Source organism: Maylandia zebra, linkage group LG7 (genome assembly GCF_041146795.1).
Source record: "Maylandia zebra isolate NMK-2024a linkage group LG7, Mzebra_GT3a, whole genome shotgun sequence".
Lineage (NCBI taxonomy): Eukaryota > Metazoa > Chordata > Actinopteri > Cichliformes > Cichlidae > Maylandia > Maylandia zebra.
The window spans coordinates 17,260,352-17,286,147 of NC_135173.1; the positions used below are offsets into that span (position 1 = coordinate 17,260,352).

At 40.4% G+C, this 25,796-nt stretch overlaps 1 protein-coding gene across 14 annotated transcripts in view; it reads left to right on the forward strand.

Moving 5' to 3' along the window:
• LOC101463790 (pleckstrin homology domain-containing family A member 5) overlaps nt 1-25,796 on the forward strand; it is a 90,501-nt gene that overhangs the window by 53,003 nt on the left and 11,702 nt on the right. For 6 of the 14 annotated variants that reach the window (XM_004567730.6, XM_012923711.5, XM_004567731.5 and 3 more), the window contains 14 exons: nt 605-688; nt 9,567-9,687; nt 9,831-9,935; nt 11,752-11,824; nt 13,526-13,626; nt 14,915-15,030; nt 16,896-17,390; nt 18,607-19,087; nt 20,193-20,276; nt 20,965-21,084; nt 22,076-22,129; nt 22,967-23,047; nt 25,393-25,455; nt 25,543-25,623. In XM_004567730.6, the coding sequence (XP_004567787.1) occupies nt 605-688; nt 9,567-9,687; nt 9,831-9,935; nt 11,752-11,824; nt 13,526-13,626; nt 14,915-15,030; nt 16,896-17,390; nt 18,607-19,087; nt 20,193-20,276; nt 20,965-21,084; nt 22,076-22,129; nt 22,967-23,047; nt 25,393-25,455; nt 25,543-25,623 (2,059 nt within the window). The other 8 variants (XM_076885923.1, XM_076885932.1, XM_076885922.1 and 5 more) reach the window with 7 other exon arrangements.

The following is a 25,796-nucleotide window of genomic DNA, read 5'->3' on the forward strand; positions in this document are numbered from 1 at the left end:
TAGTGTGCTGAGAATTACTAGCAGTAATAGGAATGGCTTTTTTTTTTTTCTTTTTGAGGGAGGGGTGTAATAAGACTATAGTTTTAAAGATTGAACGCAACAATTAAAGACAGTAGATAATTTAAGGAGGTATAAGTTGACAAGAAATTACACATGAGGCTCTAAAGTTTGATATATGCTTAGTTTTATACAGAATTGTTATCGACTTTTACATTTTTCCTTTAATACAGTAGTTTTGTTTCCATGGCAATGTGTTATCAGTCCCAACACCTACAAATTTTCTGGCTTAAACTCTGTCATTTCAAGTGTGGTCAGTTTCTTAATTGGTGTGGCTTACTACTACTTCCGCACTGTGTGTGCAATTTTCGTTACCATACACAATATCAATTGTTTGATTCTCTTATATTTTGCTAGTAAAAGTTTCAAATAAAAGCAAAAATTTTAATTTTTCTGAAATTCTTCTGTGTCTAAGCTGTTAAGCAGCATGTCTATTAGATATTTTTAAAAGTAGGTATAAATGGAGAGATCTATTATTGACAGACTTATTTTTTGACCAAAACAATAATCAGTATTTTTTTTTCTTCCCTGTCCTCCTCCTCGTTAGCCACAATGAACGGAAGGTGACCTGCAAGCATCCTGTGTTAGGCTTACCCTCGCAAGACAACTGCATCTTTGTCATCAACGAACAGTAAGTCTCTTGTTTTTTTTCTTTTCTTTCTCTCAGAATGCCACTGTGCAGCATTTTTAGCACTACAGTATGCTGTTGAAACTCCTCATGTGTAGGCAACATTGCATAAGTTGTTGCCGTGCCATCGTCTATTTGCAGTTCTGCCCTTTGAATTCAAAGGCTCTATTCAATGCATCCTCAGTTATGCGGTTTCATAAAGAAATTTCTCAGCAGTAAGAAGGAAAGTTCTGTTAAGAAAAAAAACATTTGTAGGTAACTTTTCATATTTCAAAGACTTAAATTTTAGTGCTGGTGCTAAGGCCCCAGAGTAAAAACCATTATTATTTCAGGCATACATCAAATAGTGGAAAACATGATTAATCACATTTTGGCCCTTGTTTTGACCTGGAGAGAAGTTCATGTCCTTTTCAAATACAGTACAGGGTCAACTGTGTGACGTCCATGTGATCATCTACACTGCTTTCAGTCATCAAATTTTTGCCCACATGACTGAATCAGATGTCAGTCATCTCAAGCTTTTACTTACAGGAGATCAACACTATGACTCTGTCCAGTATTTTCATTACCATCCTCTAACTTCATAACCTTCCTGATTGACTGTTTAAGTCCGCAGCATGTCGAAAGTGAGGACAAATATCTGTCTGCTCCACTGCCCTCCTTAACTAGTTCCCATTCTGATTTACTTCAGTCTGTAAGATTGCTAAATATACACAGCTTACATCACAGCCCACAGCGCTTTCATGGTTTACCCTAGCCATCATAGCTTAATGCTGCGTAGCATGTTCCAGCTCTGCTCAGTTTCTAAGTTAGATTTTAAACCCCATTCATTGTAGATCTCCTCCACTAGATTGTTCCACTAAAATCAAGCCATCACAACTGGTGTCACTTATTTTAGCACCGAATACTGATTGAAACACGTTCTGCTCCAAGACGTATAATTTCACTCTCAAGTGGTTCGGCAGTAAAGAAGAAATCCCCCAGTCGTTCTTTATGAGTACCAGTTTCAGCTTTTTCCAATATGTGGGTTAGAAAGTTTTTTTTTTTTTCCAGAGCATGCTGTAGTGACCTATTTGTCTCTCTAAAATCTTCTGAGCAGCACTTTTCTTCGGTATAGATTGAATAATCAGGAAAAAAAAAGTTTGTGAAGAAGCTTGTTGTACCAGAACTGTGACACTGCACTCGCTTGACACATTCCTCTCTCCACTGTGTTGCTCACACATTTCTGCCGCTTTTCACGCTAAGAAGCACAACATGTCAGTGCTAGATAATATCTAATTTAGCAATTTGAGTTTTATCATTTACAGAATCTGCAAAAAAAAAAAGGAGAAAAAAGAACGCACATCGGGTCCAGTTAGCGAAGGCAACACAGAAAAGCGGTAAACCTACATGACTCACAATTCGAAGTTTATTACAGAGCATTTCATCCAACAGTTGGCTCTGTTTTAGTAAAAATAGTACAAGGCCAAAATCTGCACCGTGGACGAGTAATAAAAGGCAAAGACGGATTTAAGCTGCCACAGGGATAAAGAGGCCTTGCTGAAAATCTCCGCTTAATCTGTTCTGCACTTTAAATGCACTCAAAACACAAATCTTTGCCTCAGTTTGGCATTATAATCAGTCTAGTATAACATAAAGCCTGCCTCAGCCCACCTTAAGATGGAATAAAAAGTGAGTAATTCAGGTAAAGGAAGCTTAGATTAGATTTGAGTTGAGTTAATGGATTGGAGAAGACAAGCAGCCATGTTTACTTTGAGTCCCTATTTGTGTCCCATTAGGGTAGATATAGCAATGATATGTGAAGCTTTATTATGAACACTTAAACTGCAGTAAGTTACAGGATCTTCTTTCCCTTAAACAACTCTCAAAAAAGAGCTCTGCTGCTGGAAAGAGGTACAAATAATAAACTGCAGATTTATGTAACAAAACAAATGTCAGTTAGTTACATCATTTTCAATTATTTTTGTAACTTTGCCAGATAATGGGGTGCTTCTCTGGATCACTGGTTGAGCAACTGATCCATGTGCCAAAAGGCTACTGCAGAGGCCCGGGTTTAGCTCCACTCCAACCTGTCCCTACGTGTTACCTTTTAACTTTCTCTCTTTTTCACTTGTCCCTTGTAATTTCCCTCATAATCGCTTGATCCATTGACCGCTCATACTGAGGCTCATATTGAGGCTGTTGGCTTGGAGATGGCCCTGAGCGCTGGATAGCGTTAGCTGTTTTTTCTTTGTTAGTGTCTTTAAAATGTTCACGTTGAGCCGGGTTAGGGTGATTTAAATGTCTCATTAGGTTTGTCGTTAGAATTGTTTTTCCGCCGGTCTCCCTGTGGTTTACTTTGCTGAACTCTGGGTCTTCAGTCACAGTGAAGAGCTCCCACGATAACGACATGTTAGCATGTGGCCGTGAGTGTGTACAGGATCTGCACATGAATAAAACAGATCAGCTGGCAATCAGACATGAGAGGCTGACCGGCTGGTCACCAGTTCAAGCTGTGCACACTGAAAATCAACCATTTCCAGTCTCTGGCTAGTCAATTGCTACACTTTCAACAGGAAATTCTAATAATACTGTAATTATACCGCTTTGTTCTGGAAAGCTGTCACTTATCAAGAGACTGATTTCACATTCTGAAAAGTATTAACAAAACAAAGCTGCTCTTTATGTTAACATAGCTAAGAACAGTAACCAGGAACAGTTTCCCTTTCTTTATTTCTCTATTTCTTTAGTTATTGTGAGTTTCACTTCAAGGTTCAGTTTGTAGTCTTCAGTTACATAAATGTGTGACAGGAACACATGACACTGTCACTGCTACATTGCTACGCAGGGTATAATTAAAGCTATTATTTGCACATTAGTGTTCTCAAACTGCTATAATATTCATTAAGAGGCTGTATCACTCATGTGTCATACATACAGCTGTGGTGCGATGTGCGAAGTTACCACTAAAGTGCTGTATGTGCCATGTGACTGTACCCATATCTCTCATTGTCAGCTTCACCATTCTGTTATACTGTGTAAATGTTTTCCTGTTTTTAGTGTTCTGCATGATCATGTGCAGGCTAACAGGAGGTATTTGTTTACAGCAACTCACATGTAAAAATGTTGACCAAAACGCAGTCTCACCACGTGTTCAGCGTGTCAGCTGTTTCACAGTGCAGTTTACTGCGTACCGTACTAGCTGTTCATTTAAAATGTATGTGTCCATTGGAGTGTTAGGGACAATGTTAAAAACAGGGCTGTTTTACTGTAGTGTTGGGTTGATTTTTCTTATTACAGGTTGTCCTTTAGCTAAATTTGCTACTTTAATCATTTTAATTTTCAGCTTACTTGTCCCTAGGGCTGCCACGATTAGTCGACTAGTCACGATTATGTCGACTATCAAAATCGTTGACAACTAATTTAATAGTCGACGCGTTGTTTGAAGCTTTGTAAGATCCCAAAAGACGCAGGAATAAGTAGTAGGATTTAAGAGTGTAATAACGGACTGAAACAGGAGATGGCAGCACTGCATGTACAAGGATGCCAGCTTCTGTTAAACCCCGAAGAAGAAGCAGTGTCCCAGAATTCATAGCGCAGCCCAGCTCAGTTTCCAACAATGGCGGCAGCTAGTTAGTTTTAATATTACTCTTATTATTCTTTCTGGGTCACAAAATAAACGTTTAACATGTTTTCAGGCGAGAATGTAGCTGTGTAAACCTCAAATATCTGCTCAGTTTATCAAGACACCACATATTTTCAAAAGCGCTCCGACGTTTTCGGAGAAGTCTGTTACCCACCAGCTCGATAGCGAGCCGGGGTTCAAGGCTCACTAGAGCTGGAGAGAACACTGGACTCCCGGCAAATCGTTTTCAAACCCACCGCCGTCTTTCACTACTCAGGTTAAACGTGATATATAATTCACTTAGATAACTTAAAACTGTTATTGTTTGGCTTTTTTCAGTATTTTACTTGTTCCTGAGTAAATCTGTTTGGCTGAGATTTAAAGTTATAGTTTTTTTACACAGCTGAATAAACGTCAAGCAGACAACTGATTATCAGAAGTGTGAGATGCTCGAGAATTTACTCCGGTGTCCCGTTATATTTTAGATAGCAAGGAGCAGACAGCTGAGTTCATTAAACTTCACCGAAACAGTCTGCAAATGTCATTACAATTTAATAAACTATCATCTTATCTTTATTTTTAGTTAGCACCTTAAACACTTAAAGCTGTAAGCTAATGATAGTCATATAAGAGCAGGTGCATGCTGGTTCAATAAGCTGTACGTTTTACGTCCAATGGATGCATGTTCTGATTAGTCGACTAATCAAAATAATCGTTTGTGGCAGCCCTACTTGTCACTATCTTGATACATAATGACATGATGCAAAATAAGATGAGATAAACGTTTCCTGACCGAGTAGTATTTGAGCAAGTGTTACCTGATTACAGTAGTCCTCAAAACCCAATCTCAACAAATTTGTTTTCCCTCTGTTTTGTGGTGTAAAATGTGGAAATGTGTCTCTCAAGCACAGCTGGATGACTGCACCGTTTCTTTTAATGTAAAACAACTTAAATGTGTTTGTCTGTTAATATTTGTCGTTGTTGCGCACTAACAATAGACTCTGCAATATACTTGTACTACAAAATCCCATGATGTGTATCTAACTGTCTGAAACATTTCTTTTGTTCAACTAAACTTTATGAACAGACCCCAAGGAGATCATTACTAACATTTCCTGAGCTAAAGTCAAGCTGCACATCCTTTATAAAAGCCGAGCTGTCAGACAAATCATCTTTTGTACCACTGACTCTTCTTTGTTGAAAGCATACTGGTTTTTTTTTTGTGTTTTTTTTTTTTTTAAGTCTGTGGACCAATATAATTGGCCAACATTAGCCTTTTGCCAATCCATCTGTATTAGCATTTATTACAGCCGATTAACGAAAATGAAAACGTTAATGAAGAAATGGGAGAAAAACCCTTCAGCCATGTTATGAGTGGCACTTTGCAGCTTCCCTGCTGACAACACACCTGTTTTGAACACCACAGACTCTACTCTAGCTGCATAACTAAAAAATAGATAAAAAAGATGGATTAAAAAAAAATACATATTTTAATGTTAAGCATATTAAAATGGATTTGAAAAGGGCAAATTACAAAAGGTCGCTGTACTGCCCTATAAACCTCTAAAGTTCTTAAAAAGAACAAAGAATAAGAGTATGCAACATACTGTTCCCAGAGCAGTAAGTAAATAATGCCCAGAGAGTGAGTGCTCTTGTTGTTACCGGTTAAGGCTCCACGGTTTCATATGTTATTAGTTCTGTAAGTAGGGTAATAATAATGTGGGTAATGTGGACCCACAGCAAAAAGGGGTTTAGTTGATCTCGGTTTAGAACCTTTAGTATCTGTAAATCTTTGGTGCACGATCCAGCTCTGTTTGCTCTACACCAGTGGACCTAGTTACACTGTTACAGATCTGATTATGCTTCCCTTGTGTTCCAACCTTTTGTTCATTAAAAAGATAAAGGCGCAGTTCAGCAGCACACAAAGGTGTTTTAGAGCCGCCTCGTCTCTTTAGAAATGCTGTGTGGTCATTTTAAAATGCGGCCTCAGCCTCTTCGTTCAGTGTTTTGTTTTTTTCCCCCCAGTGTGCTTAGAGTGCTAGGCTTCAGTGACAGTCTAATCCCTGCTCTTTCTGCACACACAGACCCCAACATTTACACAGACACAGAAAATCCATGCAAGGGGCAGCCTGTATCTGTCACTTTTAACACATACAAGTTTGTTGAATTGATGCAGCAACATCTATTTTGTTTGTCTACAATAATGGCTCTATTAGACAAAAGGTTGATTGCACAGTTCGCCTAATTTCAACTTTTACTCTGTGCGGAATATTTAGAGTTCAACCTTAAGATCTGATGTTCAGTTCTCGGTCTCATTTGAGAGTGTTTAGTGTTGAAAACTATAATGACACTGGCGAAAACTAAAATGGAAAAACTGTTGCCGCGACATTGATCTTAAGACAGACTGGCACGCTGTACAGACCTTCCTTCCCGTAGGTAACAGAGCAGCTCGACATTGCTGAAAACAGAACGTCACATGGCCTTTTCAGCTTGACTTTTGGGTTCATTGACTTTGTTGTTGACATTGAGCTCTGGTGAACACAGCGGCGAGTGTTGCCCGTGGTATTTCACTATACAGTGATTTCCACTGTGGGCAGTGCTGTCAGGAGGCAAGCCCCATCCTAAACCAGACAACAGGAATTGAAAACAGACAGGCATTCAAAACAGCATGATAAGAGTATGAATAGTGGCATATAAGCCATGTGGGTATTATTGTATCATTTTACACTAAATAAACGAAAGTTAAACAAAATATAGGAATGTGTTGGTTTTCATTGTGTGTGCACATGTATGTGTTTGTGGTGTTTTGACTCTAAATAACTGTGAAATAATTACTGGTGAGGCCCTGGGAACACTGCTCAATTCATTGGCCGAGTATTGATATCAGCTGATATTAGCTGAACATCCTGTGTGTAACACTTTGAAGGCTGATGCCGGTGTATTTGCAAATAAGATGGCATTTACTGATGGCGGTGGATGATATATATCTGCTGTGTCACATCAATTTTGCACAGGCTAAATGTTCAAAGTGTGGTAAAGAGCTGAAAGGGATGGATGCAGCTCAGGTGGTTGAATAGATTGTCCAGCAGATCGGAAGGTCAGTGGGTTGCTCCTCGGCTCCTCCAGTCTATGTGTCAAACTAGCCTTGGGGAAGATGCTGAAACCCAAGTTGTCCCTGATGCGTCTATCGGCGTGTGTCTCTTTGTGAATGTTCGATAAGTGCTTTTTTGTGCAGATAAATCACCGTATGAATGAAGCTTGTAGTAGAAAGTGCTTTCACTGCAAAGGATTGAGTAGAAAGGGGCTATATAAGTGTCACACCGTATGAGCTTTATGGCTTATAACTCTTTGTGATAGAGTATGAAATGGATTTTTACTCCCGAACCTTATTGTTGAGTTCTTTCTTTTAAATACTGGTTTCAGTGAAACGTTTCATAGTGATGCATCCTTAATTTTTAGGATGTTGATCAGAGAAGAACACTATTGATTATAGATTTATTTATTTTTTCATGTTGGTAAATTGCAAATGACTGGTGTTGGTTTGGTATTCTGCAAATCTTCCATACATGTTTCTAGTGTGATTAGGAATATCTTTTTTTGTGTGTGTGCATGTGTTCAGTCACTTGTAAAAAGATCTGTAATGATTACGTGTTCCTTATTTTTCATATTAGATTCGATTTTTATGTTGTATTCTGTTTGCTTTTCCAATAAGCACTGAAATTTCCAAATAGAATATGTATTGTAGTGTGGGTGTTTTAGGTTGTCAGGGCTGTAATGCAAAGTAATTTCTCAATTTTGTTTTTAATGTGCCTATTAGTCGAAGGCCAGCTCTTACATTAAAGCTATCAAATTGACACATTTGTATCTTCTCGGTTTGATTGCATGCGGAATGATTATCACTTCCAAGCTAATTATCTGTAGCCGAGAGCCTAGACGTGTCGTGATGCCAAATAGAGCATCAAATAAAGCACTATATCTCTTACAGTGCAGTCATTTCACACGTTCCATCCTTCCCGACCTTTATTAGATGACAATTTGACTCACCATTGATTATGCTTTAATAAGGATTTCATGAGTCAGTGGAAGTGCTCAAAACGTTTAGACCTCATTTTCAGAAGCAAATTTATTGGACTGAGAAGAAGGCAAATCTCAGTAGTTACTCACCCATCTGTAAAAGCGCCTTTTCTTTAGATAAATGAGTTAGTCACTCGTCACTCGTGTATGTGTATCCATATATCTAGTCACATACTTTCATATCTGAAATTATCAGAAAACATTAATAACATACTGCTGCTTTTTCTAACTAAGCTTTCCCGTCTAACTAACTACTGTACGTAGCTTTCCTTCTAAATGCCGGTAAGACCGGGTCGGTCTGTAATAGTCATTGTTTCGAGGAGTTTCCAGGTGACATCAGATCTGTCCCTTTGCTGCACGGGAATGAACATCCTGTGTGTGTCACGTATGGTCGTCCATCGTGATCCCCTTTTTGTGTTTGTGCACCTTGGGTATGACCGCATGGTTTGAACTGTTTCTAATTGAATGCTTATGTTTTCTTATGTTTTCTTGTTGCATTTCTAACAGACGGTTGCACTGAAAGATGGAACTTGGTGATAAAACATGATCTGGACCGTACAAATGTTATATTGTTGATCACATGGCTCTGTTAGATCGGGGAGTGTTTTTAATGCAGAGTCAGCAGTTTCAGCCCTTACGTGCAGCAGAATCACTGGATCTGTGGAGATATCACTGCTGCAGTATTTTTGATCCCCTTTGGTTTTCATGCCTTGTTCCCACTGGACCACAGCATTGTTCCTATCTTAGTGAATGTAGGACATCTCCGTGGGTCGTGTACTGCTTATTCACGTGGTGTTCTTTCATATGCCACAATTACTGATCCTGTTATGCTTTTCCTTTAAAAATAAGACAGATTTTGTCTTTTAAGAAACATCCTGACCCTGTTCACTGCTGCAGCTGCTGCTTCTGGATATGTCAGGCGCACTTTGCAGGACATTCACTTTAAGCTCTTAGAGAACTTAAAATGTATCAGCAGTGACAGGGTGGGAGTAATTGGTTTGATTCATAAGCCCATGTTGAGATCTCATTATAACAGAGCTTGAACTTCAGAGGACAGACAGGGAAACATATGATAAGGGCTGCCTGCTCATATTCCTGCTCCTCTGAAGGTCACTGGAGATAAATATGTTGGATATAACACAGTGTCTATTTCTGATTAATGACTTGCTTGTCTGCTCTTGGCATGTTGTGCGTTTTGTTTAGATCTGCTTCCAAAGTGCCGGCGAATGAGAAGAAGGAACGACCAGTAAGCACCATGAGTGAGGCCTCTAACTACACGGGCGGCTCGGAGCAAGCTGCAAACCCCAGTAGCCCCGGAGGAAGGGTGAGTGACAGGGGGGCTTACGATTCATGCCTGTTATGTTAGAAAATAATGGGAAAAACAAGTGGATCACATTTTAATGGCTTAAAACATCTAGATGTTTCTTTTCCGTGTGTGTGTTGAGCTTAATTTGATTTAACTTGTAGCCCTCAAGACCTTCTAAAAAAATTCACAACTTCGGGAAACGATCCAACTCCATCAGGAGGAATCCCGGTGCCCCGGTTATCAAGAGAAACTGGCTGTATAAACAGGTGAGTAGGAGTGCACGGCTCCAGGTAATCTTTACTCCAGAAAATGCAATCAGAAATTTAAAGGACAGATCATACAATTTGTTTTCTTCGACGCATGTGTGTATCAATATTTTTAAACCACTGTGGTTATAACTGAAATGTATCAACGTGCGGATGGATTTTTGCAGAAATCTTTTTGGTTATACCCTGACCTTTTGTCTTACACCACCCTGTTAACAATTTGTGTGAAAGTGCAAAATATCAATAAAGTTGATAAACATGGAAAAAATACGTTAAACAGCATGTTAGCATTATTAGTCCGAGCATGCTCACGTCAGGAGCTCCCCTGATTTCTGCTGGATAGTATTATCTTTGGAGTCAGAGGCAAGGAAAAGCTTGGCTATACAAAGGTGATAATATAAAACAGTGTTGGGTCTGTTTCCATTTTTAACTGCAAGTGGTTATGCAGCAGCAGCAGTAGTCTTAAGATGAGCACAATCTGAGCATTTCTTTGTGCATCTCTGTTTTTGCTCATCCAGCAGGGCCACTGTATGAATGCAAACCTCCCTGGTTACTTACAGAAGAGTAAAAAGGGGCCAGACCGGACACCCTTGTGCATCCTAACTGGGAGTTTCATTTAGCGGTGATTGCAGGCACCCTGTGCAGTTTTGTGAGCACACGATGGGCTCCTTTGGTGCAGCTGCCAGCTGCTTTTTTCTTTGGAAACATCAATCAGGGTGACGTAGATCAAGCAAAAGACTCACAAATCTGCTAGCCTGAATAAAAGCTGGATTTGCACTTTTATTTCCCTGCCTCATTGAAAACTGGAAGCCATTGAAGTCCTTGGGTGAGGGGAAGCTGCAGTCCTTCGGTTGGTCCGCTGCTAGAACAAAGTGCCGCAGTGATTGATGTGATAGCGAAAGCCTCCAGAGAGCAAGATTCGACAGAACTTTTTGATAAAGTTTATTTATTCTTCTGCTACTGACATTCAAAAAAGGGGGGGTTAAGACCTGGATTTAATTGAGGAAAGGTGGTGGACACAAGATCTTTAAAACTTGTTACATTTCACATCTACCTCTTTTATGAACATACGGCGCAGCATCTGGTATTTTGAATCTCTCTTGATACTAATGTTTTAACCATTCTGGTTTGTGGAAGTGAATTTCCATTTCAAGTAAACTGCAGCCCACATGCTTTTTGACCATAATGACAGAGTTGTTAAGATCCCCCCTCCTGCTTTTGTCTCCTGGTGGAGGCTACGATTAAGGACTTTGCTCAAGTTTTCCATTAAAGTAAACCAGGGAGTTAATACCCTTTACTTCACCCTTCATCTTTTTCAGGCAGCAGCGTTAAAGGCTTTGAGCTGATACTGAAGAACAACTTAAGCAGAGGAAGTTTGTGTGTGTGTGTGTTGCATTGTCTTTGTTTCATGCCACAAATTAAGTTTCCCCATCTCAGGCCAAAAATAGCTAAATTTGAGAGTCCGAAATTTTGCAGTGCTGATCGGATGACTTCCATAACCCGTCTTCATTTAAGCAAGGGGTTATTTCATAATTTCCAAAGTTCAGAGAGGCATTTTGGATCACAAATGCAAAATGGTGACCTGTCTCAGCTGGAAACCTAGAAAGTCGTACACAATTATGTAATACAACAAAGAAGTGATTGGCTGTTAATCCTTAGAGATGATGTAGCAAACAATTGATCACATGGAAAGGATTGTATCACAGGACTACAGCATGTGCTGAATAGGATAAAAAAAGACAAAGATATTAGAAAAAAATCAAAGCCCCAAACATTTGTGGAGTTAATGTCCTCTATTTCTCTGGTGTCTTTTCAGGACAGTACAGGGATGAAGCTATGGAAGAAGAGGTGGTTTGTCCTTTCTGACCTCTGCCTCTTCTACTACAGAGGTGAGTTCAGTCCTGTCATCTAGCGGCACCGGTTGTCGATTAATAGTTCAAGTGCTTTTGTGATCTTCAACAACAAGCGATGCCTTTTCTCATCATTGTTATGTCTGAGTCCCTGTGATAAAGAACATGTCAGGACCAACTGAGGAGACTTATCAGGTGAAAAAGCTTGCAACATCACCTTTTTTTCCATCAAGCAAAGCCAGGTCCTTACGCAAGACCTGGATGCAGAGTTAAACATTAAAGCATACTAATAGGATTCCACACTTAATGTTAAGTCATGATGAAACAAGATGAAACAAGTTTATTGAATGATTCCTTTTTATGCAAGTCATGTCATCATTCATGCTTTTACATGATAGGAGTCTGAAAGTAGTGTTAGTAGTAGTTACACTCACTTACTGTAGTTTGCATTTTTGTAAAATGTGTGGACATTTCGATGCGACTTATCGATTTTATATAATCTATTATTGATTAAAATGTGATTTTAATGGCTGTTCTCTCATGTTGGACCAATCTTCACATCTAATTTTGACACATCTCTGTTTGGAGAATGTTTAAAGTGTAGACCAAGTGTAAACTAGGTGTGCTGTTTGAAACTGTGAGAAAATACAAGCCTTACCTTTGTACAAGGCTGCACTTCCCAGTGCCGCCGCTTTATGCAGATGTAGTCGTCATTTCTGCTGATCAGGATGACATCCAGTCTGTGTTATTTCTGGTGTCTGCCATTCCCGTCGCCTTCTTTCCACCCACTGACTGACAAAAGCCGCGGACAGCGGCGGACCCAAAGGCTTTATCCAGATGGATATGTTGAGAAACTGTATCCATCAGCAGAGAGTGGGCAGAGAGGTCGTGAACTCTGCTGCTTCATCTGAATACATCCGTTATCTGCTGTTGTAGTTATCACTCTATTTCTGCGCATCAGGATATCCCATGATGAGACTGCTCTGCTGAAGCCTCTGCCTGTTGTGTTTTTTGAAAGAGGCAGTGGCAAAGAGCCCGGTTGGTTGCAGACAGGTGACGCTGTCAAAAATCCATCCGCCCCTCTTTTGAAAATCAGTTAAGCGAGGCAGGTCTCTAACACAACTTCTGAGCAAACAGCTCGACTTCTGATATGTTTGGGAATGTCCAGATTGATGTTACCATATATTTCCCTAAATATTACTCACAATGTTGAACTTTATTCATGATCAGCCTTATTCATTCCATCATCGCCAATATGTGTTAAAAGACTTTGACTCTAACATAATGGTTTTGAGTAACACACATGCAAACTTGCACATAAACCAGACAAAGTCCATGCCTATAAGGGATTGCAGCAGTCACTGTTTTGTTTTCCTGCACTGTTTTGGGTAAGCAGTACAGTTTGCTTTTATGGAATTTGGAGAGTAAGCTACTCTGCTTAAACTTGGGACCCAATCTAATCCCCCCCCATGTGGAGTGTGCACAATTGTCAATGTGGAACCCTGTCTGTTAACTTAATGAGGATTAGAGCAGCCTAGCTGCATACAGAACTGAATCAGTGCTCATCTTTTCCAATGTTTTGACTTGGTATCCTATGTTTATCTGACCAAAACACTGCACAGTTTTTCCTTTCACAGTCCACTTGACTTGCGTCCTGTTTACAAATAACGCTTTAAGATAAGAGTTGACAATATAGTGTGTATATATATATACACACTGTGTTTTGTTTTTCCTCTGTAGATGAAAAAGAGGAGGGGATTCTCGGCAGTATCCTCCTGCCAAGCTTTCGTATATCCATGTTGTCTGTGGACGATCACATTACCAGAAAATATGCCTTCAAGGTCAGTGCATGTTTTCATTCCTGTCAGACTTTGTTAGGCTGCATATTTTATGGTTTATTACACTTAAAGAAGAAAAGACAGGAATTAGTTTTCTAGAGAAAATGGAAAAACTTGTAGATAAGGCCATAAAAATAAATGTGCAAGTCTCACAGAAGGTACATTTTAAAACTGGTGCTGCAGTGGCTCTTATCGTGATCTCACAATATATGTATGTGTATTTTTAGACATGTTGAGCAGTTTCTAGGTTTTATTTCCTATTTAACACGTTGGTTGTTACTTCAGAAGTTTTGGTTGATTGACAAAGCGAGATGTTTAGTCGCTAATGCTAACAACTAAAGTACGACTCATATTTCTACACTGACTACTGACAGCAGTGAGGTAGGACTACAGTACTATGATGCGATAAGTTGACTCGCAGGATTCAAGTTTCAGGGCAACGGACTTATAATATGAGATCACAGTGGTGTGTAAAGGATTTGACTGTGGGTTCTTCATAAACCCAAAGAGACAACAAAGTTGTCCTGCCAAGCACAGCCAAACACAGACGCCCAGAAGTCTGCTCAAGGTCTCTCCAACCACACAGCCCACTCCTTTTCCAACTTAGATTCAGGCTGAAAAAACCCCCAAAACAAGACTTAGAAAAGAGAAAAGCATGAAAGCAGGACACAAGCTCTTCAGTTCAGTGATTCACTCAGAAATGGGATGACCTTTTGACTGTATATTTTTCATTCTCAACTTTTCCTGTCTCTTGTTGTGGCCAAAGGTCATATCAGTAAGTGTGTTATTTCTAAAAATTATTGTGAAGCAATTAGAAAAATTATAGTCTTGTCTTTTTTTAAACATTGGAAAACTGCACATTGAGGTTGTTTACGAAGCATTATGTCTCTTCCTGTGTTTGTTTTAACAATATATTGGTTTGTTCACCACGAGGGAACCAAGAGACAACCGACCATGTGTCTGCCATACAATGCACTGAATGGTAAGTATTGTGGCAGATTTACTTCCCTAATCTAGCATGACTTAAGGATTTGATTTATTATCATTAACTGCAGAGAATATCTCACAAGTCAGCACCGATTGCCATTAGTTGCTAAAAAAAAAGTGTGTGTGCGCGCGTGTGTGTGTGTGTGTGCGTGTGCGTGTGTGTGTGTGTAAAATGCAATATTCTACCCTCCTGTTATTGTGAGGAAACCTTAAAAATCCTAGTCAACCAGTTTTTGTCTTCTCTCTTTCAGGTAACTGTGTGGATAACTCTTCCTGTCCTTGATCCCGTGTACTGTCAAAACAGGCGACACATCCCAACATGAGGACGTACTACTTTTGCACAGACACAGCCAAAGAGATGGAATCTTGGATGAAAGTGATGACAGATGCTGCACTCGTGCAGTCAGAGCCAGTCAAAAGGTTTGTAAGAGCTTTGACAATAAAGTCATGTTTGCTGAGTGGGTGTGTCATTTTTGAATTGCGAGCGCATGGGGGGGGTTTGAAAAAGCCATTTGAGGACAGTTCTTCAAACTAGTACTAACAGCTGTGCATCACGTGGTTCATTTCTAGACTCTGATTTCTGTTTGTACTGGAAGAGAGTACTTTTAAATTCCCTGTTAAGTTCTTCGGCAACACTTCAACACCCACTTTTGACATCTCTGGTCTCTGGGTTTGTTGAAGAAGCTACGATGTTCTTTCATGTTATGTAACTGTTTCAAGCGCTAAAGTTTATTATGGAGTAACATACATAAGACTGTGGGTGCACTGTGAAGGCATGATGCAGGTGGTTTAAGGGATGATGTGCACAGCTGCGCTGGCTGATCAGGATCACTGACTCATCAGGACAGGGTTTTTTTTTTCCTTCTTCTTTTTTAAACTATGTTAAATATCTGCCATTTGGCAGGCTGCCTGTCTAATGCCCTGCTTTTACATGGGCGAGCAGAAACGTAATAGTAACGAGCAGTGTAATTACACAGAGCAGTAGTGCCTGAAATCCTCTGAAAGTCTCTGCTAAATGGGACCGTGTGATGCTACTATAAGATTATCTTATATAACTACACATTGTTCAAAACAAAAAGGTTCTGTAATTTCATCTTTTTTTTTAATTTACTTCATCGTTTGTTTTGCAGTTGTGTAACTTGAATGCTCGCAGGGCTAAATGTGTGCTCTGCTTGGTTGGTGGAGGCACAGAAAGATGGAGAAGTCATTAAGTGACTAGTGCTGCTATTTGAAACTATACAAGTGGAAACTCTGAAGGAATGCCTTTTCTGCAGCTCTCTTATTGCTAACCCAGTGAGCCATGCTGCTGAGAGGAATTTGCCAAACTTTGAAGTTGTGACCTTATGTCTGTCTAAGGTCAAGGCATAGTGGCATCTATTACCTCTAGATAACTCGCTAGGGAGCACAGAGTGGTATGCAGGTCTTCTAGACAGGAGGCAAAAGAGAGAAGCAAATGGATTACTGGGATCTGAGCATCACTTTTCTGAAGTGTCTCAGCTGAGGTATTGTTTTACTGGAGATATCTGATTTCCTTTTACACGCCTCCCCTTCTCTGGCAGCTGGAAGAGGCATTGTGCACTTTGCTTTAGTTTGAACTGAATTCACAACATTAGTTGTGTAGTATATTGTAGTATAAACCTAAAAATGTGAATCAAACATCGTTTACAGCAATTCCTACCAAATAATTAGTTGGACATGAATCATCTCACCCAGATTTACGTAAGGGTTAATCACATTAAAGACATTTTAGCCTATTGTCTGAGGTTGTAACAGTTTTTACATGAACAACAAAAGGAAGGAACGATGCCTGAATACTTAGGTGCAAACTTCCACATGTGCTTGTATGACATCATCCAAGCAAGACGAACAGCAATGCTTCTCAGCTCAAACGTGGCTAAATTGGAAAAAATACAAACACAACAGAAGACCAAGCCAAATACTGTGTGGAATACAATACAAATGTGGAAACCGTTTATGGATCCATTCAGAAAACTAAAAGGGCACTTTTCAGCATCAGCAGCTACTTTATGCCTCATTGGTTTCATATTCATATCAACAAGCATCAAGTTAACAGTTCATGTAGTAATACAGTCTGTAGGATTAAGTTAACAGTGCTTTCAGAGGGGTTGTAAACAGATTACAAAGGCGGGAAGATAAAACAACACGCCACTCTCAGATTTCACTTGAAGACAAGCGTATCTTAAGTCTGGATAATCCAAAATGTCTATTGAAAGAGTTCCAGTGTTTTGTGATTTTTCAAGCCTGAACCTTCTTGTCTCTTTTAGGTTGGACAAACTAAAAGTGGAGCAGTGTGGACCTCAAGAGATCAACCATGTGGCCAACCATAGAACAGAAACCGAAATCCAGAAGAATGAGCGCAACCGTGAGGTTGACCGTGAGCACGCAGCCGTCTCCCCCACCACAGAAGAAGAGGAGAGAAAGCAGCGAGATGCAGAGCGCTACGGCTTCCAGAAGGATGGGGCCGACCGTGAACGTCCACTCACCAAAATAAACAGTATCAAACTGCAGCCAGCGCAGGCGGCAGCCATCAAGGCTAATATGACCTCGCCGCAGCCTCAGACCGAGGTTGACGGATCACAACACAGCCCCCAAGTTAATGGATCTGGAGAACAGCGTCCAGCTAATGGGACTGGAGTCCCTCCTCTGCAAAGTTCCCCACATGAGCCGGATCGCAGCCTGAGTCGGACCAGCTCGATGCAGCAGCTGGAGCAGTGGGTTCGCACACAGAGAGGACGTGGCCAGGACGACGATACCAGAAGGTTGGTTCAGTGCTATGCCCAAAAAAACCCGTCTTGACATGATACTGTATAAGCTTTAAATGTAATTGTTTGATTATAACATGCGTACACTGCAAGAAGAGAAATGATGCTATTCAGATGGCGCTGTCGTCTGTACAGTAGCACCAGTTATCTTCAGATTACTCCACAAGAGTCAAATCTTAGACTGTTTCCACAACATGAAGTCAGATTTGGCTTTATTGGGTGGAAAGTATGACACTGGTCTCCTCTTAGTTCTAAGTAGTTAAAGTATATTGATGAGGTTTTGATGAGAGGATTTAATAAGCTGGTTCTTGATTCCCATCCCTGGTGTTCACATTTTTGTTAAAAATACATGTTTTAGTCAAGAGATACGTTTGTCATCAGGCTTGTGTTCATATTTGACACAGCTTTGCCTCATTCTGTGGTTATTTGTTTTTTTTTAACAAATAGACATACACACTCGCTTTAGAGTATACCATGGGCAAAACTAATAAGGCCTCAGTAAATATTTTTGTGTTGGCCCTCTGAGGTAAACATTTAATTCTCTCTCCATTAATCTCTTTCAGCTCCTTTTGTCATGACATGCATGTTCTCTAGACGGATGTGTAGCAGTCACAAGCCTTTATTATAACACTGGTATACTGGGATTTAAAGACCAGTGAGTGTTTTAGCCCGGATCTGTCAGGTCTTCTTATTATTAAGCTCTCCGTACTGACTTTGAACTCACTGAGTAAGTGGAACTTCTTAAAGCCTTGCTGTCAATAGTAAGGTCTAATTTGTTTCTGAGTAGGGAATTGCTTTGCAAGATTCTCTAAAGACACACATGTAAACAGATAAAATAAGAATCATCCTTGTTTGATACTTAATTAGAATGATACTCAGCGTGAAGTGCTTTTCAACTACAAAGTTTAAACCAAACCAACAAATGAAAAGATTCATAACATGGCATTGCTTTGATAACTGATGTTTTTGACTGGTTATAATCAAAATAAAAGAAATCCAATGAGATTTTTTTCCAACTATAAACAACTTGTTGCGTCCTTTGAACCTGACAGAGCCTAAAACCACGTTTATCTGGTGTTGTGTATGGAATATATGAAGAATAATCAAATTGTTATACCAACACAGATCATTTTAGGTCTGTGTTAGTGTAACACCATGCAGGTCATCTACTATATCATACATGATTAATTATCTGGTTTTTCTTTTACCCCAGCATCACATCGTACCAGACGCTGCCTAGAAATTTGCCAAGCCATCGGGTACCCTACATGCCTCATTATGGAGATGGATATTGCAGTATGCCCAGGAATAGCATGGCACAGCGGGACAGCATCTGCAGCATGTCCCCATCGGTATATGACCAGGCCATGGGTCCTTCAATGACTGAGAAACGCCGCTCCATGCGCGATGACACCATGTGGCAGTTGTACGAATGGCAGCAAAGGCAGGCCTACAGCAGGCAGCCAGGGCTGTACAGCAATATGGCCAGTCCCAAAACCATGATCAACTTGTCAGAGCATGCTGCACCGAGCCACTCCATCCCCCCCTCGCCCTCCCATGGCTCCCTGTCGATGTACGGCGGCTACTCTCCAATGAGATCTTACAACATGGGCAACACTCGCTCTGAAATTTCCTCTCCCATCTTCCGAAGAGACATGACTGTTGAGAGACGGCAGAGGCCACCAGTCAACAAGGTCAGCTAAGAGATGCATAAACAGGAAATGTTCAGTTCATCCTCATAATAACAAAACCGCCTACTATGCAATAGTCTTCAGTCACCCCTTATTTCTTTATATTTTGCTTCCAAGCATCCAGAATAGTTCTCCAGGCTTTCTGAAGGTCTATCACGTTTTTTTCTTTGGACACTGGCTGCTTTTTCAATCATTTTCAGTCCAATCCTTATACTTGACCATTTTCAAAGGAGTGGGGTTTTTTTTTTGGTTCATCAAGCCATTTAACACTGAAAAATGCACCTAATGCCAGAACCAGTTACCAATGTTGTGTCTACAGATAGCAGACAACTTAGCAAAAAGTCTATTTTAAAGGTATCGTTAACAGCTTGTTGCAAAAAATAAAAGAAATAAAAGAAATGGCAGGCCTAAAAGTAAGATCTACAGCAAAGGAACACAATCTGAAGCCTCATCAGAAATGGTCTCAATGGAAGAGTGGCTGTAAGAAGCCATTCTTAACAAAGAGCAATGAGGAGAAAAGTTTCAGGTATTTTAAATGACAATAGAGCTGGACTGAAAGTCAGTAGCAGCAGGTCTTATGGAGTGATGATCATTAGTATGGAGGAGATCAGGGGAGATGTAAAACATTATGAATGCAGAAAAGTACTGTCAGGTTTTGATCCACTGTGGACAACAGCCAAAGAAGAGCATTGAATGTCCTTCAAGAAGCCTGGAGAACTATTCCTGAAGACAACATACAGAAATTAAAGAAAGCTTGACTAAGAGAGTTCAGGCTGTGCTGAAGAATAAATGAGGTCATACCAAATACTGATCTTCAAACTCATCAGAATTGTCAAAACCCTGTTTGTGCCTACTTTAGTTCCCAAAGTTCAAAAGTGAGGTCATGTGTTTCATTTGTTTTTAAGCAGCGCAAACAAAATTACATTCAGCTTTGAGCATATTTATAGTGACAGAAATATGAGAGGGATATATACAAAAATATGCATCAAGGGTAGCAAATGTTTCTTTGTACTTGGATGAACCCCGTGGCTATGGCTGACTATTATATCAAAGATATTTAATGTTGCACATGACAGGCCTTTTTTCATATTAAATCTGTGTTCTGCAGTATGCTTACCTGCCTGATAGGAGGTCTATGCCAGCAGGGATCCCAATCCAGACCATCACTGCCCAGTCTTTACAAGGCAAAACAGTAAGTCTTGGTCTATGTCAGTCTTCTGGCTACCTAGATTTATATCACTGTGCTGTTCAGCTGAGATACTTCATGCTTGGTTTCTGTACACCTATACAGTCTGGGTTTAACTGGATGTCTTTCAAGGACAATGCTGTTTTCTGATGATGCCACCTACTCTACCCTTCTCCCTCTTTCTGTCCTTCATATCCCTCTAAGACATTGTGACAGAACTCTTTCGAGACAGGTTTAGGCAGATCTGTGTTCCAAGGATTTAGGGTGTGTTCACTTCAGGAGCTCCTTAGACTCTCTTCAGTTCAGTGGAGACTTAAAAACCCTGTCACTCAAACTCTCTAAGCCAGGATCAAGAATTTATGTCAGAGCTGCACACAGTTCTCTGTACTCATTGAGCTTGTAAAGTGTGAAGTCAATTCTGTAATGAGTGCCAACTGTTCTGCTGTTTTGAGTGGACATAAAAGAATGTGCATGCTGCTAGCTAACATGGTACTAAATTGCATGAAACGCAAGACTAGAATGCAGCAACTGTTCACCTACTGGGATCCTGGTACCTCTAAATCTCCTATCCTGGTGTGCTCTCTCTCCTTTCTTCTCACCCCCAATCCCTGCCTCACCCCTGCGGTGTGTCCCTGTTTCACTGTGGCGATGCATCCCCCCCCCGCCTCCTCCTCTTCCTCCCTCCTCCTTGCAGCCTGAGGAACTGACTTTGCTGCTGATAAAGCTGCGTCGGCAGCAGGCAGAGCTAAACAGTATCCGGGAGCACACTGTAGCACAGCTTATGCAACTAAACATGGATGGCGACAACCCAAAGGTCAGGCCCCCAGGGACATCTCTGCAGGCGTGTATGTTAGCGTGTGGTGTGTATGCCATCTTTATCCACTTCCATTATCCATCTCGATCCGGAGGATTTGTTTGGTCTTCACACATGGCTGATTTAAGAAGGAATTTTCTTCTAACATGACTATGCGTAATGGCTTCATGTTTTTTGTGGACCAGCTACCTTCTCATCAAAATGTGTGGAAATAAAACACTCTTCTTCCAGTTTCAAAATAATTTTGCAACCAGCATCTGACTTAAATCAGTGCATCAGATAATTAGATTTGGGCCATTTTAGCAGGGCAAGCAGCTGATTGAGTCATTTATCCCCCTAAAGAATATAGACAGATGTTATCCGCAGATGAAACTTAAAGCCATTGGCGAGCTTAAAGAGTGACCAACTAATGAGGCTAAGGCCACTGGCATATGTAAAAGTTAATTCAGGATTTTGGGACTTTAAGTCTCCAGACTTAATGCCAGACTGCAGATTTTACCATTAATGATGTAGGTCAACCAGGACTGTTGAAGATTTTTCCATTTTACGGTGTTTTTGTTGTTGCTTTTCTTAATCTACTACTGTGCAGTTAATGCGAGTTTTCCTTGTAGCTATACAAGTTGCCCTGCTTCATTAGGGCAACCTGCTTCATTAGTTTATGTTTGCGTCAGCGGACACACACCACGTTGTGTGGTACTTTGACTTGCCATTGTCTTTGTTTTTTGCATGCACTCGGTCAAGACTAGTCCTGCAGTGTACTCATTCTGTTACCTTTGAAAGTACACCTGGTACCTGACCTGTTTTCTTCACCTTGATTGGTCCTGCTTTCCTTTCTCTCGGGTTATCTTTGGGTACATGACATGCTTGTGTGATTGTGGATGTAAGAGAGAGTGTGACAGAGAGAGCATCAGTGAAAGAATGTGACTTGCCCTTTCTTTTGTCTCACTGTCCTTTTGCCTTTTCTTTGCTCTCTTTTTGCTGCTGATGATAGAACGACATTCTTTCTCACCACCTCCAAAGGAACCTCATGTATTTGGACAATCAGGTGGGGTAATGCATGAATGCATGCCCTGTCTTCTTCTGTCATGACCTCATTTAATGCCTCTGCTTTTATTGTATTAATCCCTGCTCTGCGGCTGTTTTAGTGATTTGCAATCCCAATGCCAGGCTAACTTGTTATCTTTTATTGTGATTTTAAATGGCTAAAAGTTCAGATCGCAGCATTTTTAGCTCACGCTAGTTCATTTACTCACACATTATCCAAATAACTGATCATGACTGTGGACAGTCGTTATTTCTGCCATATAAAGAACACGTAGAGATGAAGGTATCATATTTAACGTCTAAGTGTTTGCAAAGGAATATTAAAGCTTCATCTGCTTTTTTTTAACGATCTTAAGTGCTTTGTGAGTTTTAATTGCTTTGTATATAGCACACAAAGGTCCAGTAAAACCTTTCTAATAATTATAGCAAAAGGAAGCCTTAGATTTGTGTAACCGCTGAGAAATAAGTAATTTTAATTTCCTTGACTTGGACTGATGAGCCTTAGCATTTGTGATTTCTTGCACCTCTTGTAAACGCAGTTCTTTTTACATTCCTACACATCAGCGTTTAATGGGAACTTTTCACTGCTAATAAAAATGAACCTTAGAGCTTTGTACTTCCGTGTCTTCCTGCTCCTGCTCCTGAGCGTCTTCTCTCTGTTGCTGTTAACCATCCCTGTCGTCTCTGGATGCACGTTTCTGTGTGAGTCTACCTCATCCGAGAGCGAGAAAGCGAGAGCGAGTGAGGTGTAATCACACTGTGGGTGTTGTCTCAGAAATGAAAAGCTGCTGTAAACTTTCTGACACTTGCTATATCGCTCCTCTCCACACTGGACTAGATGAAGGAAAATGAGCCTTTAATCGTCATGACTCACACTTTGATTGAGAACTCTGCCCCAAGGCCTCAACTTTACCAGCAAGTAAGGCCAGCCTAAGGCTTTGCTCCACCTCATCCTCACCAGTCGCTGTTGTTCTTTTTGGTCTGTTTTGCAATGCTCCTCCTTCGATGTCCAAGTCCTCACGGCATCTTGAGACTGGTCTCCCTGTATCGTTTGTATTGCTAGCACCTCTTCATCCATTGCTTATGACTGTTCCCTCTTATTATTGAGAAGTCATGCTGATGCAGGCATGACTTTTAAGACTTGGAGAATGTATGAATGCTCCACTGTTGGGTTAAATCTCTTCCTCACTGTGGTGTTTGAATTTATTTGTTTATTTATTTATTTTTCAATAATCCTGCGCAGAATGTGTTCCCTCTCATTACCCGAGCCACCTGAACTTAACAAGATGACTCTAATTAATTTGACTTAATTACATGTTGCTAGTCTTATTGCTTGTCAGTCTAGTTTATTGCCAAATAATTCATGTTTTTGTGGAAAACGGACCCAATTAAGGGCCAGCAGAAGAGCGATCATTAGAGTAAAATGGCATAAATAGATTTTCATGTTTATCATCTATGACGCATGAATATTCTGCTATAGTTAAAGAGAAAAGTATGTACGCGATCTCAGCATCCCATTTAGAATTTATGTTCAGCCTGCCTTTTCTTGATTTTTTTTTTTTTTTGTTTCCGCCTGTGCAAGTTAGCCAGACATTTTTCAGACGTAGGGATTAGCTTAATAACCTTAAGCACCACAGCTTCAATCACTGAATCGACTCTATATCTAAAGTCTGAGGTGGCGATACTGACGAAGATGAATCCTCATATTTTTTAAATTTAGATTAGCACTTATTTATCTGTCTTCATTACTTCCCCTTCACCCCCACTGGTCATTCTGCTGATGGAAAGGATAAAGGGGCCGGCTTGTGTGTGCCGATGGCTATGACATCACATTGCCACTTTTGAGACGCCCCTCGAGGTGTAAAAGTGTTGCTGAGACTCACCCCGTCACTCATTCACTAGCATACCGCCACCTCAACAGCTGCATTCCCACCTGTTCAGCTGACAAAAATCTGTCTTCCTCCTCCTCCTCCCTACGTCTCTTGTATATTAGTCCACGCCACACAAAACCCACAGTGAAGCTCTTCAAGCTGTGGGAGAGTCTGCATGTTCTGTGTGGAATGCCATGTGGTTCTTAAGCCCCACCTGCTTTTAGCTTTACTATGTTCAGCTGCAAAAAAAAAAAAAAAAAAAAAAAGGTGTTTGTGAGAGAGTGCAGGCGTGGATGTTGATTCAGAAAGTATTTGGACAGTAAGTCACTTTTTTTGTTGCTGTTTTGCTATTTTTGGGCACATTTGATTTGAAATTCAATCATGTCTTTGAGGTTAAAGTGCTAGGTGGTGAATCTAAACCTTTTCAGTTATATCAACCGAGGATTTGGTTTTTTTTTTTATAAGGGCCTGACAGGTATTTTATCTGATATGTGATATATTTGTTTGCTGAAAACCAGACTGAAAGCTTAAAACCAGCAATAAGGAAATGGCTCCAGTCGAGTTCTGGCAGAGTGTCTCAAGTGAATATACAGAGGATGTGCTGTGTCTGTAGGTTGTACACTTTCCAGGAAGGGAATTAAATCTTACACTTGGCACTTTGAGCCTATAGTCATTGAGTCATTTCATATCAAATGTGACTAAAAACACAAAATAACACAGAAATATGTCACTGTCCTGATGTCTGTGGTGTGTACTTATAATATTATAGGCTTAGCAGAGTGGGTGAATGACTATGTGATCTGTTGATTTTTCTGGAAACATGGGATCCAATGCAGCTGCAATGATTTTCTTTGTTTGAGAAGTAGCTGAATGATATCAAGTGGAAACATGGATGACTTTTGGAGTTTTCTGACTAAACACTGACGTTGTAAAATTAATGTAGAAACCATAACCGTACACTTAGGCACTGAACAAAAGTAACAGGGCGCTTTGGCATGCACACGTACACACACAGTCTCTCATTAGTTAACCCCAGATTATGCTGTAGAATACATGATTGGTGGACAAAGCTTATGCGCTAACTTCAGAGTGAAGTAAGCCAGATTGTTTTGTATGTTTTTCCATAAAACCATTGTGCTGATGGAGACAATGACTGTGCATGATGAAACACGAGGCGCAAGAATCAACAGCAGAGACTCTGTTTAGACTGGCCGAGGTCCCACTGCTGGTTTGGTAATGCAGATCGTCTGATTTAGTGAAATATGAGTTCCTTCTGAAGGATAAATCCTGCGGCTCAGTGAGAGAGCTTGGTCTTGACACTGCATTAGATCTCCAGATTCTAATGTGTATGCACAGATTTAGTGCCCCTGTCTAATGCTGTCTCTCTCAACAGATGAGTCCAGAGAACTACAGGGAACAAGCCTATACATGCATGCCAGAAGAAGTGGACACTGATGTAAGTTCAGTGCTGCAGACTTGCATGACATAATGTTCCTTTTAGCTGTACACAGCAGGTCATGACTCGTTATTGGTTTCTCTTCAGACTAAACTTAGCATGCTGTGTGAGCAGGACAAAATGGTCAGGATACAGGAGGAAAAACTGCAGCAGCTGTACAGAGAGAAGGTGACTAATACTGCATTTGTCGTCATGTTCACGCAAAACATTGTCTAAACATGCTTACAAAGATTTGGTATCATGTGCAAAAAATGTAAATTTGAAGGAATGCACAGTTTGCAGTTCCTAAGAGTAAAGTTTCTAAGCATGAAACAGAGCAAGTTAGGAGACAAAGTCTGTAA